The following is a 14206-nucleotide window of genomic DNA, read 5'->3' on the forward strand; positions in this document are numbered from 1 at the left end:
GATAAGATCAACTTAATTTAGTTTGTCATCTTTGAAGATTGATACTTCACGAGGCTTAGATGTAATGTAACCCTAGGGAGTAAAAAGGTGTGACTTTGACTCATTTCCCATTTTCTCTTGTCACAAGCACAGTTCTGCAGAAGTCATTGGCAACTAACAAAATATTATTTTGAAATGGATAAGGAGATAGGTCAGGTAGCATATACAGCTTCTCAGTGATAGTAGAGAAATTACTTGGAAAGATTTGGGAAGGCTACATAAAATTTTCAGTTGAATATTTGTTAAGAAGTATAGAAGATGGGTTTTGAATAATGGGTTTAAAGATGGGTTATTCATAAGTATATGAATTTCAGTCTTGTGCATATTCAAAATTTCATGTTTATGCAGTTATTGGCCATGTGGTTAATAGGAAAAAGTTGTGGGTGGCAGAAATATATTAGTGGATTATTCAGTTTCAGAAATAATTCTGGAAAAGTTTGGCATTTAGAATCAGTAAACAAGTCAAAAGAATATCCATGTAATACAATGCTGAGAAGTATTGAGGAACTTAAGGAGTTGCTACATGTTGGAAACACTGCATTTTAAAAGTATAAGAGCTTGGGATGCTATACACAGTAAGGTTCAGACGGAAAGTTGAGAAATGGCAATGGTTTGATTAGAATGATAATGGGAATGATTGACCAACTGGCGTTCTGCTGTAAATTTTAGTAAAAATGTAATGTTTCATGTGGGAATTGCATTTTTCAATTCTATGCCATTTGTATAATGATATCTACATTTAATTTAGTGCTACTTTTGTGTTACTGACCTTAATTCATGGAGGAATAAAGAAAAAAAATGTACATTAATTGTGGTTTTAATTATGCAGTTTAAAAAAAGAGAACTTTTTTTTTCCTTAATGGTCTAATGGAAACACCTTCCATTTATTTCAAATGTGATGTAATGTAATTATCATTGTGCTCAAGTGCTTCTACGGCTTGTCTCTATCTCTACAACCTACTTCGTAACATCTGCAGTCCTCTAATCCTAAGATGCTTGATTCTTCTATCTCTGTCCTTCTTTGCATATGCAGTTTCCATCAGCACACCATTGCCACAACATTCAGTTATACTCACTTGTAAATCTATCATCATTTTGGTTGAGATATTGTGAGGCAAGAGAAGGGACAGGGTTATCTACGTCAAGCTATCTATGCCTCTGCACTGTTTTTCTTTGGCTCCACACACTTCATTGAGCTCTCCAAACATGTTCAAATACCTCCCCCCCGCCCCCCCACACCGACCATACAGTAAATGAAAGCTATCTGACTATATTGTCGTGCTACACAATTTTCAAATATGTGGAATATTGAGTAATTGTAGTGCTAATGATTATGACACAAAGATAATCAGCCTGATTTTAAATGCTAAAACATTCTTCTAAATGAGAGGAAGCTTGATAGAGATCCAAATAAATAATCTAGATTTTCAGTACTGAAGATGTGCTACATTATTTAAGATGCTGTTCTTCATACAACATGATAAGCCTGCCTACACAGAGATTATAAATCTTGTAGCGTCTTTTATAGAAGAATAGGAAATAATCAGATCTTCCTTTTTTCCAAGCACTTAAAAATACTTCTTAAAGAGCTTCTTAAATCTATTATATACAGAATAGTTGGTGCACCTCTAATGGCTTTTGCAATGTGTATTTAGTGTGTTAAGTCAGTAACTGCTTAAGCAAATACAAAATTCATAATACTTCTACCACTACTGAACCAATTTCTGATTCAGTAAGCATGGTAGGGAACATTAAGTCCCAATGGAACACAATGTAGCTACAAGAATCAGCAGAAGAACAATTAACTAGCCTCGATTATCAATTGTCTATGTCTATTATGAAGTACACAAATATCAATTATAAACTTCCTTAAGAGAGCTACTGTAAATTCTTCTGCCTAGTAGAGCTAGGAAAATGTGAAACTGTTTCAATTATGCTTCACATCCTACTCTAGTTAAGTAGGTCAAGATGTTTAGGTGTCAGAGAGGCAGTTTTAAAAAACAAGTCAACTATTTTATCTTTCTTTTTCTCAAAACACCCTGAAGTTGATTTAGCCATTGAAGTATTCCCGAAGTAGAGTCACAAACACAGCAACTAAATTGTTCACAGGCAGGTGCCAGTATAATAATCATGGAGTATTTTATTGTACGGTGCTGATTGAAGGATAAATATAAGCCAAAACAGTATGATCACATTCCCATTTAGGATCTTTTACCACTACCTTGAAGGCCTTAGCTTAAGACCTCCAGTTGATAGAATTTCCAACAGTACAGCACTTCCTCAACATTGCACACACATATGATTTTGATGCTCATGTTAATGAAGTAAAATTGGAACAAAATTTTGTGACCTCGACATAGCTGCCACTAGCTGAACGATGGTTGGGGTTCTGTTTTATGTCCTGAGAAATAGGTTCAGGAAGAAAATTAGGCATTACTGCAGTTGCATATGTTTATTGTCTGGAAGTGTAAAGAAACATTGTCAGTTGTTTAAAAATGTATGCAAGATCTGGTACCTAAGTTACAAGTGTGCAGCCTAGGTAATATCATTGTGCATTTCCTTTATAGATTCGACATGAAGTGAGCTTTAAAAATTTTGTCCACAAACTTTGCAGTGATGGTTGTTTCAACAAATATAGACAAGCCAATGGACTTATAATGAATTGTTGTGATCAGTGTGGGATATACTGTTATAATAAAGGATCTGGAAGCCACTTTCTTTTCCATGATGGTCATCACAAAAGATTCTGTAGTGCTAGATGTCTCAATGATTTTAAACAGGTAATTTGTAGAAAGCATGGTGACTTCTGAACAGGCAAATAATAATCCACTAATCTTTTTTTAATCAAATAATAGAATTTATTACAAGTAGCTTATTATGGCTGTATAAACTGAGTTGTGTATTTTGGTAGATTTGTACACGAGTTTAATTTGTTTGCTGCAAAGTTTGTAAAATCTTATATTTATAGGCATGAAAATATTTTGGATGGTTCAATGTGATTATAATTGACCGATTCAATAAAGGACTAAAGCTTTATTTAGTTTTATTTTCCAAAATCATTCTGCCTTTTATTTTGGGCAGCCAATTTCTTGTGAAATCACCAAATTAATTTCTTCTCAAACTTCATTAACATGAAGTGCCAGACAGTGCAAGAGACACTGGGAAAAGTTGGGTTTCACTTATTAAATTGTAATTAGGTCATCCAGATGTGCTGTAAAATCTTTGTGGAGCTGGGTCAATGAATAGCAGGGCCCACCTACCAGAGTAAAGGCCAAAAGGTTCTACCTCCCGGTAGCACGATGAAGGACCAACTTTTGCACTCAGTGGTGAGCCAAAAGTAGCTGGCTGTGCAGTCTGCAAGTTACAGCACCAATCTGGCCAACCTCTGAGTGGAAAAGCAAGTTCAAAAGCTGCTCCAGTAGCTGCCATCCGTGGATTGGTTGATCCAGCCAAGTAACAGCATTTAAGTAATTCACCCAGCAACTATCATTCATTCTAGACCCCAAGCATTTAATATTGATATCACTGTTGCATGTATGTGTACTCTATACTAGAAGTATTGGGATAGAGATTAGAAACAAAATCACATTTCCCCACAACTCCTTCTTCATTCTGTTAGTCTTGAATTGGGAACACAGGCCAGTTGTAACTTCCTCACTGCTGTTTTGATTTGTTCAGGTTTTTTTTTTGTTACAGTTTATTGATCAAGTTATATAAGCTTATCAGTCAGACACAGGAATACATCCGTCAAGCCTGCTCCACCATTCAATAATGACATAGCTGATATAATTGTGACCACAACACCACACTCACACCCGATAAACCTTCCACTTCCTCACTTACGGAGTCCAGCTACCTCTGTCTTAAATATATTCAAAGATGCTGTGACTACTGACATAGCATCATGGTGAAATACAGCATGGAAACAGGCTCTTTGGTCATAAAGTCCACTCTGACAATCACCTTTCTACTTACACTAATCCTAAATTAAATCTTTTTTTTTATCCTCCCCATATGCCCATCAACATCCTCTAGATTCTACTGCACATCTACACACTAGGGGCTATTTACAGGAGGGGCATGCAAACCCCAAACAGAGTAGGGGATAGGATTGAACCTGAGTCACTGGCACCACAGGGCAGTGATTCGTCGCACTGTGCATTTTGCCATCCATTGAAGGAGATTTCCAAAGACACAAAACTCAAGAGGAAAACAAATTACTTCATCTCTGTCTTAAATGGACTACCTCTTACTTTCAAACAGTGACTCCTAATTCCAGATTCTTCTGCTAGATTCTCCTGCAAAATTCTTGAGCTTCCTGGCTTTTGTAGATCAGGACAACCATTATTGAGTCCCTCAACCACCATATTGAGCCTTCAAAGTATTGATATTTTTGTTACACTATATCTTCATTCCTATGCCTAGAAATACTTACTTGAGTGTTAGACATTTGACATCTAATTTTTCCTGTTTTCATGTCTATTCTAAATTGTTCTCTAAATGTTTTTGTGTAATTTTGGTCTAAATAGTACAAATAGAATGTTAATACTGAGATTAAAAAATGAACATTTTATGGTGGGGAGGGGGGTGTGGTTTGAAGACTTTACTGTGCCAGATGAACTAACCATTTTGATCTTGATTCTAGAAAAACAGCAAAATAATTCCCTGCACAGCATGCAGAACTCCATGTAGAAGCTTTGATATGACTCAGAGTGTGGAATCTGGTGGGAATATTGAAGCATACTGTTCAGTTGCATGCATGTCCATGCATAAATCAAGATGCCCAAAACCAACAGGTAAAATTAAAATTTTCTCATCACTTTCATATTATATGCATTATCATGTAACATTTTCACATTATTAAGATAGTAGAGCATCTTTATTTCTTTTTGGAGTTTAAATTGGAGACAATTTTGTGAAATACATTTTTCTTTTAAACTCAACGACACGGAAAAGATAAAACTTAGAAACTTGATATATAATAAGTTCCTTCTGTGTCTCAAATTTTTAAGTGTAAATAATGATACAATATTTTGAGTATGTTATTTCTGGTGATGCTCACAATTTAGGGGAATGAAAAGATTGTGTGTTCATTTATACTGCCACTAAATTCTAGAAAATTATAAAAAAAATCTTTTTCTTATAGTTCCTCATTAGCAATGATTTAATATCAAGTGTTCTGGAAAAATGTTTTGAAAGATTATTTGTAATAATCAAGTACACTCCATTTACTATGTTACTGAAGAGACCCACAAGACCATAATCGCAAAGAATAGTGAGCTGAATCTTCCCAAACCCAGCCATTCACCCTTGTTTACCATCAAGATATAGTGGGTCCAGCTTGCTGGCCCTCTGTGTCTTCAAGTCAGGCAGCATAATGCTGAAGTCTCATCACCAGAATGCCTGACAACGTTTGACAGAGGAACAAAGTTAGGAGATGGTTTGTCTTGTGTCAAAGTTGTGAGTGATTTGATCAGATTTTAAAATGTCACATAAACCATTTTAAAAACAAAGTTCAAAGTAAATTTTATTATCAAAGTACATATGTGTCACCATATAAAACCCTGAGAGTAATTTTCTGGTGGTCATTCTCAACAAATCTAGAGTAATAATTATAACAGAAGCAGTGAAAGACCGCCCAACAAGGACAATCAACCAGAGTACAAACCAACAAACTGTATGTGCAAAATGAAGAAACAATAATAATAAATAAGCAATAACTATCAGGAACATGAGATGAAAAGTCCTTGAAAGTGAGTCCATTAGATGTGGAAACATTTCAATGATGAGACAAGTGAAGGTATCCCCACTGGTTCAAGATCCTAATGGTTGAAGGGTTGTAACTGCTATTGAAGCTGGTGGTGCAAGTCCTGAGGCTCCTGTACTTTCTTCCTGATGGCAGCAATGAGAAGAGAGCATGTCCTAGGTCAACGGTCCCCAACCACCGGCCCGCGGACCGGTACCGGGCTGCAAAGCATGTGCTACTGGGCCGCGAGGAAACGATATGAGTCAGCTGCACCTTTCCTCATTCCCTGTCACGTGCTGTTGAACCTGAACACAGGATTGCCAACTGTCCCATATTGCCGGGACATCCCGTATATTGAGCGAAATTGGTTTGTCCCATACGGGACCGCCCTTGTCCCGTATTTCTCCCGCTAAGGTAGAGCGTTCCTATGGAACTTTTTGTGCCAAAATAGCATAAAACGAAGAAGCAACTACCATTAATTTATTTTGGAAAAATTTTTGAGCGTTCCCAGACCCAAAAAATAACCTACCAAATCATTCCAAATAACACATAAAACCTAAAATAACACTAACATATCGTAAAAGCGGGAATGATATGATAAATACACAGCCTATATAAAGTAGAAATAATGTATGTACAGTGTAATCAGAAAGATTAAGTCAAAACCGATTTGTGGGAAAAAATCGGCGCATGCGCACGCAGGTGCCCATGCAAGGCTTCATGGTCATGGTAGTCTTTCTTGGGGTAAACACTGTCCTGTATTTGACTGCTACTTTTGTCCCTTATTTGGGAGTGAGAAAGTTGGCAACCCTAACTGTAAAAGACATGTTGAGGTGAGTTTAGCCCTACTTGAACACCCCGCCTTCCAGCTGGCCGGTCCGCAAGAATATTGTCAATATTATACCAGTCCGCGGTGCAAAAAAGGTTGGGGACCCCTGTCCTAGGTGGTGGGGGTCCCTGATGATGGATGCTGCTTTCCTGCATTTCATATAGGAATGGTTGGGAGGGCTTTACACATGATGGACAGGACCGTATCCACTACTTTTTGTAGGATTTTTCGTTCAAGGGCATTGGTGTTTCCACACTGTTTCCATAGCCTAGTGTTTCCATATTAGGCTGTGATGCAACCAGTCAATATACTCTCTGTAGAAGTTTGTCAGAGTTTTAGGTGTCATGCTGAATCTCTACAAACTCCTAAAGATGACGACTGGTTCATGAACCTCTGGTTTCCTTCTCCTACATCAGTAAACAGCTCCTTGGTCTTGCTGACATTGAGTGAGAGATTATCAGTATGACACCACTCAGCCAGATTTTCATTTTCCCTCCTATATGTTGATTCGTCACTACCTTTGATTCGGCCTACAACAGTGGTGACGTTGGCAAACTTGAATGTGGCACTGGAGCTGTGCTTAGCCACACAGTCATAAGTGTAAAGCAAGTAGAGAAGTGGGCTAAGTACACAGCCTTGTGGTGCACCTGTGCTGATGGAGATCATGGAGGAGATATTGTTGCCAGTCTGAACTGACTGGGGATAGAAGTGAGGAAATCAACAATCCAATTACACACAGAGGCACTGAGGCCAAGGTCCTGGAGCTTATTAATTAGTTTGAGAGGATAATGGTATTGAATGCTGAGCTGTAGTCAATAAAGAGCATCCTGATGGGACAAGTGAAGTTATCCCCACTGGTTGCTGTCCAGATGTTCCAGGTTGAGTGGAGAGCCAATGAAATGGCATCTGCTGTGGACCTGTTGCTCCAGTAGACAAATTGGAGCAGATCTAAGTTGTATCTCTCATAGGAGTTGATATATTTCATCACCAACCTCTCAAAACACTTCATCCCAGTGGATGTAAGTGTTACTGGGTGATACTCATTGAGGCAGGTCACCATGCTCTTCTTGAGCAGCAGTATAATTGAAGCCTGCTTGAAGCGAGAGGCTAAAGGTATCAGTGAACACACCAGCCAGTTGATTGGCATAGGTCTTTAGTATGCAGTCAGGTACCCCATCTGGGCCGTATGCTTTTCATGGGTTCATCCTCCTGGAGGCAGCTCACACGTCGGCTTCAGAAACAAATCACAGGATCATCGGGGAACAAGGGAGTTCATGTGTTTTGATAGTCAGTGCGAGCATGGAAGACATTGAACTCATTTAGATGCGAAGCCCTGCCACAACTATCAAGCATTCTTCGTTGATTGAAGTTTGTCCAGAATTTCCACTTCGCAGATGGCTTTCTGGAGATCATACCTGGGTCTCTTGCAACTTTCTCGGTCATCAGATTTGAATGCCTTTGTTCTAGCTCTCAGCAGATTTTGGATCTCATGGTTCACCCATGACCTCTGATTCTATTTTGTTAAAAATGTTTAACAAAAAAAACTTAATATTTTTAAATAATTAAAATAAGTAAAATAAAATCTGTTAACAAATAAAGTATTTTAACCTCGCAAACATGAGGAATTCTGCAGATGCTGGAAATTCAAGCAACACACATCAAAGTTGCTGGTGAACACAGCAGGCGTTTAGCAGTATTTTAACCTGCAGGCTGAGAGTCCGATTGAAATGAATGTGGTCTCCAATTCTGTCCAAGATGTGATAGTGTAGAATTAGGGAGGCTCATTCCAGGTGTAACATTAGGAGTCGCAGCCAGACTGGACTTCACTGCAGCACTCCTTCTTTGGGGTCTATGTGGAGTTCAATGATGAAGCATAATATAGCAGGTTAACTTGTCTGAGACTGACTTCCACTCTACTGGCAGAATACCAGCACTTCCAAACCAAGATTTACTATGTAGATAACTTGAGAAATGTAAGTCTTCAGAAAATATGTATTGTATGACAGCTAAGGTTAAAAATAAAAACAATTAGATTGCATCTTCTGATCATATTTCTTTTTTTCAGAATTAAAGTATATCCACAATGACCATAGTGTTTCTGAACCTCATTTAGGATCATAGTCATTACAGCTTGGTAAATTTATACCGGCAACTTGTTAAGCAATCTATTTATTTCCTTTTCTCGGTTCTTTTTATTTAGGCTAGCAAAGTATCTCTTGAAGTGCCTGGCAATCCCATTTGAAAATCCTAATAGACTCTCTTTGTACCACCCTGTCTTATCGTGACCACTCTCTCCATGTAAATGATTCTTCTTATATTTTTAATGTGATTTTTGCCGTCACTTTGAATCTATGCTGTCTCTTCTTGAGCCATCAGCTAAAGGGAATGACCTCTCTTTCTTTATCCTATCCAAACCTATTCTAACCTTGTATTTCTATTAAATCCCCTCTCAACCTTTGCTCCAAGGAGAATAACTCCATCTCCAGTCTAACCTTGTACTGAACTCCCTAGGCCTTGGAATCATTCTAATAACTTTTACCAATCTTTGAGTCTTTCACGTCCTCCTCAAAGTATGATAACAAAGATTGATCTCTATACAGGTTTCCCCCGCCATCCGAAGGTAGAACGTTCCTATGAAACGGTTCGTAAGCCGAAATGTCGTGAAGCAAAGAAGCAATTACCATTTATTTATTTGGGAAAATTTTGTGAGCATTCACAGACCCAAAAATAACCTACCATATCATGATAAATAACACATAAAACCTAAAATAACAGTAACATATAGTAAAAGCAGGAATGATATGATAAATACACAGCCTATATGAAGTAGAAATACTTCTCTACAACGATTTCCTGCACAGATCTCCGTAGCGAAAATCTCACGCAAGCGCTGTTGGCATAAACGCGCGCTCCAGTAACCTTTAAACTATGAAGCTGCCAACTCTACCAAATAACACATAAAAATACACAGCCTATATAAAGTAGAAATAATGTATGTACAGTGTAGTATCACTTACCGGAATTGGGAAGACAGCTTGCCAAGCAAACTGATGATGGTGTGTTAGGCTGAGTCGTCGCAGGTTGTGTGGTGCAGTGGCCCCCACCCTCCAGGCCGCCGACCGGATACATTGCTGCGAAGAACGCAGCAGTAGCCGGGAGGCACACAGCATATTTTCAAGAAAAAAGCCGAAATAAACATGCTAATTAATTAGGTGCCGCCGACACGTAATTGTCGGCCCAGATCAGAGGCGATGCAGTCGGAACTAGGCACTGATCTGGGCTGACAATTACCTGTCGGCGGCACCTAATTAATTAGCTTGTTTATTTCGGCTTTTTTCTTAAAGATGTGCTGTGTGCCTCCCGGCTACTGCTGCATTCTCTGCGAATCAGTACAGTATTTGTCCGGGGCCCGAGTGTTGGGGTGGTGTGACACGGGGGTGTCATCTCATCGTCAATCAGGGCAGGCAGCTCATCCTCTCCTATGACTGCCCGCCTCGATGTCGAAGATCGAGGTTCGTCGTCTGCTGTGGCTGATGTGGAAGGCTTGCTTGACTGCTGAGCCTCGCGCATTTTTCTATCACAGTTTTTTTGTAAGGACTCAAACCATCCTGCAAATATCCCCTAAACCTACATACCCTTTCAAAATTAAAGTCCTACTTTATCATTGCAGTGAAAATCTCACGCAGTTGCTTCACTTTCTGCATTCGGTTTTGATTGTTATCCTTTCCTCTTCCAATTGCATCAGCTCTTCATCTATCAGTTCTTGGTCATGGGATGCCAAAACCTCTTCAACATCATCTTCGTCAGCTTCCACAAGCCAAACTCACTTTGTCCTTGCTTCGTTCACCACGATCGAAACGCTTAATTATGTCTAGTTTTATGCTAAATGTAACACCCTTACTCTTTCAGGCTTTTCCGACACCATAGAACTCATCTTGCTAACGGCTACTCAATGCAACATGTTAAAGCAATGCCGTTCGGAATCCAGGGAGAGCGGCTGCTCGGAACGTGCGCTGATTTTTTATCGCGCACTGCCTTTCTTCGTAACAGTGAAAACACCTTCTGAAAGCGAAAATAGGGTACTAATGTGGGTCTTTCATAACAGTGAGGTTTCGTAAAGCAAACGTTCGAAAAGCAGGGGACAGCTGTGCTCCTATCCAGTATTTTAGAAACATTTATAAGATCATACCTAACATTTTACCTCAGCTGTGCACTCCTACACTAAATCCATCTCCCTTAATTCCTTTAACATCCAAGAATCCTGAGCTGGTTGTTAATTTTGCACATTTTGACAACTAGCTAGAGAACAACAACTTGATAAAATTTCCATCCACTATTTTGATTCTTGTGAAAACTTTTTTTTTCCCTGGCCCTTCATGGACCTGATGATGAAAGCTTAACAGATGAAGGCCCAGTTCATCTGGCCTGATTTCCATGTACCACTGAACAGCAGGTTGCAGTTGCAGCTGTATATGAATTTGGGCATTCTTCAGGACTGTTAAGCTTTACAGACTGATCTCATCACCTATCCGGCATTCAATATATAAAGGATCACATGACCAATCTTTGCCCACAATGACTTAACTACCTTTGTTTCAGTGGTAATTCACAGGTAAACTTGCAGTAATGTTTCTCAGCTGTTTCTTAGTCACCTCAATCTGGGTTTCCAATGGAGAAATGAGTTGGGTTGTTTTATTATTTGTGATAAATTTAAATCCAAGACAGCTTTTGCCACCTTTAGTTGTTCTGCTACGTCACAGGTAATTTGCCCAAACATTAAAATTAGCAGTTTGCCAAATCTGCTTCTCTTCTTCCAGTCCTTAAAACAAAAACTTCATACCATCTTAAAAGTTCCTTCCCCCAGGCAGTTAATTTGATCACCCATTCTAGTTAGGCCCCCCCCCCACCGCTCATTTTAAACTACCTTTTATAATGATGTTCATATTGTAAATACATGCTGGTGCCATATATTTATGTTTTTATGCACATTTTATTCCACGTATTACTTTAACTTTTAACTTTATTTTATATATGTAACTGTATATGGCAAATAAAGTTGATCTTTAATCCTATCCACACACAAAACCAGGAGAGCTAGGCTGAGCTAGAGACTCAGGAAAAACTATCATCTTGTTCTTCATCTGGCTATTTAGTCCATCCAATTGTGGTTAAATACTTTAGCTGAGTTGGATCACTGAATAATAAGTATCACATGATATTGTAAAGGGAAATACCCTGTAAAGGCCCTTGGGAATTTTGTATTTTTCAATGAGTTCACCTTTTATTCTTCTAAACCCAAGTCCAGTCTGCCCCATCTCTTTTTATGCTGCAAATTCACCAGTATGGGAATCAATCTGGTTAACTTTTGGTGCATTCTCTCTTTTCTGTATAAGGTAGAGAGATCAGAATTGCACACGGTATTCCAGCTGCAGGCTGACCAGGGCCCTGAATAATTAGCGCAAAAATATCTCTGTTTTTGTACTTGGATTCTCTAGCAATGCAAGCCAACATACCATCAGCAATTTATGTACAAGGATATTTAGGTTCCTCTGAACACCAACACTTCAGAAAAATTCCCTTTCGTACTGTATTATCAGGTAGATGGAGCTCGTCAGCCTGGGAAGGCAGTCCATCTAAGAGAGGGAAAACTCTGATTTCAAACCTCCGCTGCCTTGCGGCCACACCCACTCATGGGAAAGGCTTCGGTAGTAAACCCTGAGGATGAATCCGGAGCTGGTGTCCCTAAGGCAGTCTGACATTGCCTTCAACCTCGTTCTGGCAACTCCTGCGACGACACTGGTGCCAAGCTGTATCGGCCCTTGCCTTCCCTCGGACAACATCGGTGTCATGGAGAGGGAAGACTTGCTGCATGGGCATCTGCCGGTCTTCCATACAACCTTGCCCAGGCCTACGCCCTGGAGAACCTTTCCAGGCGCAGATCCATGTTCTCGCGAGGCTAACGGATGCCACCACCAACTGTATTATTTCATACTTCTCCAGACTGAATATCATTTTCTGCTTTTCTACTAACAAATCTGCTGATACCTTCCTGCAATCCGCAGTCTTCTTCCTTCCTGTTGGCCACCAACATAGTTTTTATTAAAGCATCTCTTGTCTTCATTGTGTCCCTGTCATTCAAGTCCCACTTCATTGATATACATTGCACAAAGTCAGGTGGTGTGTATTGAGCTTTGCGGAACCCTTCTGGAATCAGACATGCTGTCGTTAACTTTGCCTCTTTGTTTACAAGCACAAACTGCTAGAATTCTGGTGAAGATAAAAAAAATGTTGGAAACAGTCATCAGGTCAGACAACGACATACAAGAATTACAGCTTCAGAGGAAAAAAAATCAAGACGTAATTAGCGCAGAAAATGCTAAAAGTATTTTCTGCCACCCTACTCAGTAAATCCAAGAAACGTAAGAGAATCAATGAAAGACTGCACCCAAGTGGACAGACAAGCAACCAATGTGCATAAGACAACGAAATACAAGTACTAAGTAAATAAATAGATAGATAGATAAATAAGCAAGCGATAAATATCGAGAACATGAGTTACTGAAAGTGAGTCCATAGGTTGTGGGAACAGTACGGTGATGAGGTGAGTAAAGTTATTCTCACTGGTTCAAGACATTGATGGTTGAGGGGTAATAACTGTTCCTGAACCTGGTGCTGAGGGACCTGAGGCTCCTGTACCCTCTTTCTGATTGCAGCAATGAGAAGAGCATGGCTTAGGTGTTGGGGGTCTTTGTTGATGGATGTTGCTTTCCTGCGACAGCATTCATGTAGATGTGCTCAGTGGTGCAGAGGGATTTATCCCTTATAGACTTGGCCATACCACTACTTTTTGTAGGATTATTTATTCAGGGGCATTGGTGTTTACATACCAGGCCATAGTGCAACCGGTCAATATACTTTCCACCACACATCCATAGACAATTGTCAAAGTTTCAAATGTCATGCCAAATCTTTGCAAGCTTCTAAGGAAGTAGAGCCACTACTGTTCTTCCTTCATAATTGCACTTACATGTTGTGCCCAGGACAGGTCTTCTGAAATAATAACACCAAGGAATTGAGAGTTGCTAACCCTCTCCATCTCTGATCCCCTGATGAGGACTGTCTCACGGATCTCCATTTTCCTTCTCCAGATGTCAGTGATCAGCTGTTTGGTTTTCCTGACACTGAGTGAGAGCTTCTTGTTGTAGCACCACACAGCCAGATTTTCAGTCTCCATTCTATATGCTGATTCGTCACCACCTTTGATTCAGTCAATGACAGAAATGTCATCAGCAAGATTTAATATATGGCATTGGAGCTCTGCTTTGCCTCACAGTCATAAGTGAAGCGGGGGGTCTAAGCACACAGCCTTGCGGTGCACCTGTGCTGATGGAGATTGTGAAGGAGATGTTTCCAATTCAAACTGAATTGTTTTTTTCCCCCTCATTTACTACCCCAGAATGTATTATATCATTAGATGCTGAGAAAGCCTTTGACAGAGTTGAATGGCCTTATTTATTTAATGTTCTTGAGAAATTTAATTTTAATTTGACATTTATATCTTGGATTAAATTGTTATATTACTCCCCGGTAGC

At 39.4% G+C, this 14206-nt stretch overlaps 1 protein-coding gene across 7 annotated transcripts in view; it reads left to right on the forward strand.

Moving 5' to 3' along the window:
- Positions 1 to 14206, forward strand: part of zmym2 (zinc finger, MYM-type 2) — a 147457-nt gene that overhangs the window by 49755 nt on the left and 83496 nt on the right. For 6 of the 7 annotated variants that reach the window (XM_063054160.1, XM_063054165.1, XM_063054167.1 and 3 more), the window contains 2 exons: positions 2607 to 2819; positions 4685 to 4835. In XM_063054160.1, coding sequence (XP_062910230.1) covers positions 2607 to 2819; positions 4685 to 4835 — 364 coding nt within the window. The remainder of the gene's footprint in view (positions 1 to 2606; positions 2820 to 4684; positions 4836 to 14206) is intronic. The other variant, XM_063054166.1, reaches the window with a different exon arrangement.

This window comes from Mobula hypostoma, chromosome 7 (genome assembly GCF_963921235.1).
Source record: "Mobula hypostoma chromosome 7, sMobHyp1.1, whole genome shotgun sequence".
NCBI classification, from domain to species: Eukaryota; Metazoa; Chordata; class Chondrichthyes; order Myliobatiformes; family Myliobatidae; genus Mobula; species Mobula hypostoma.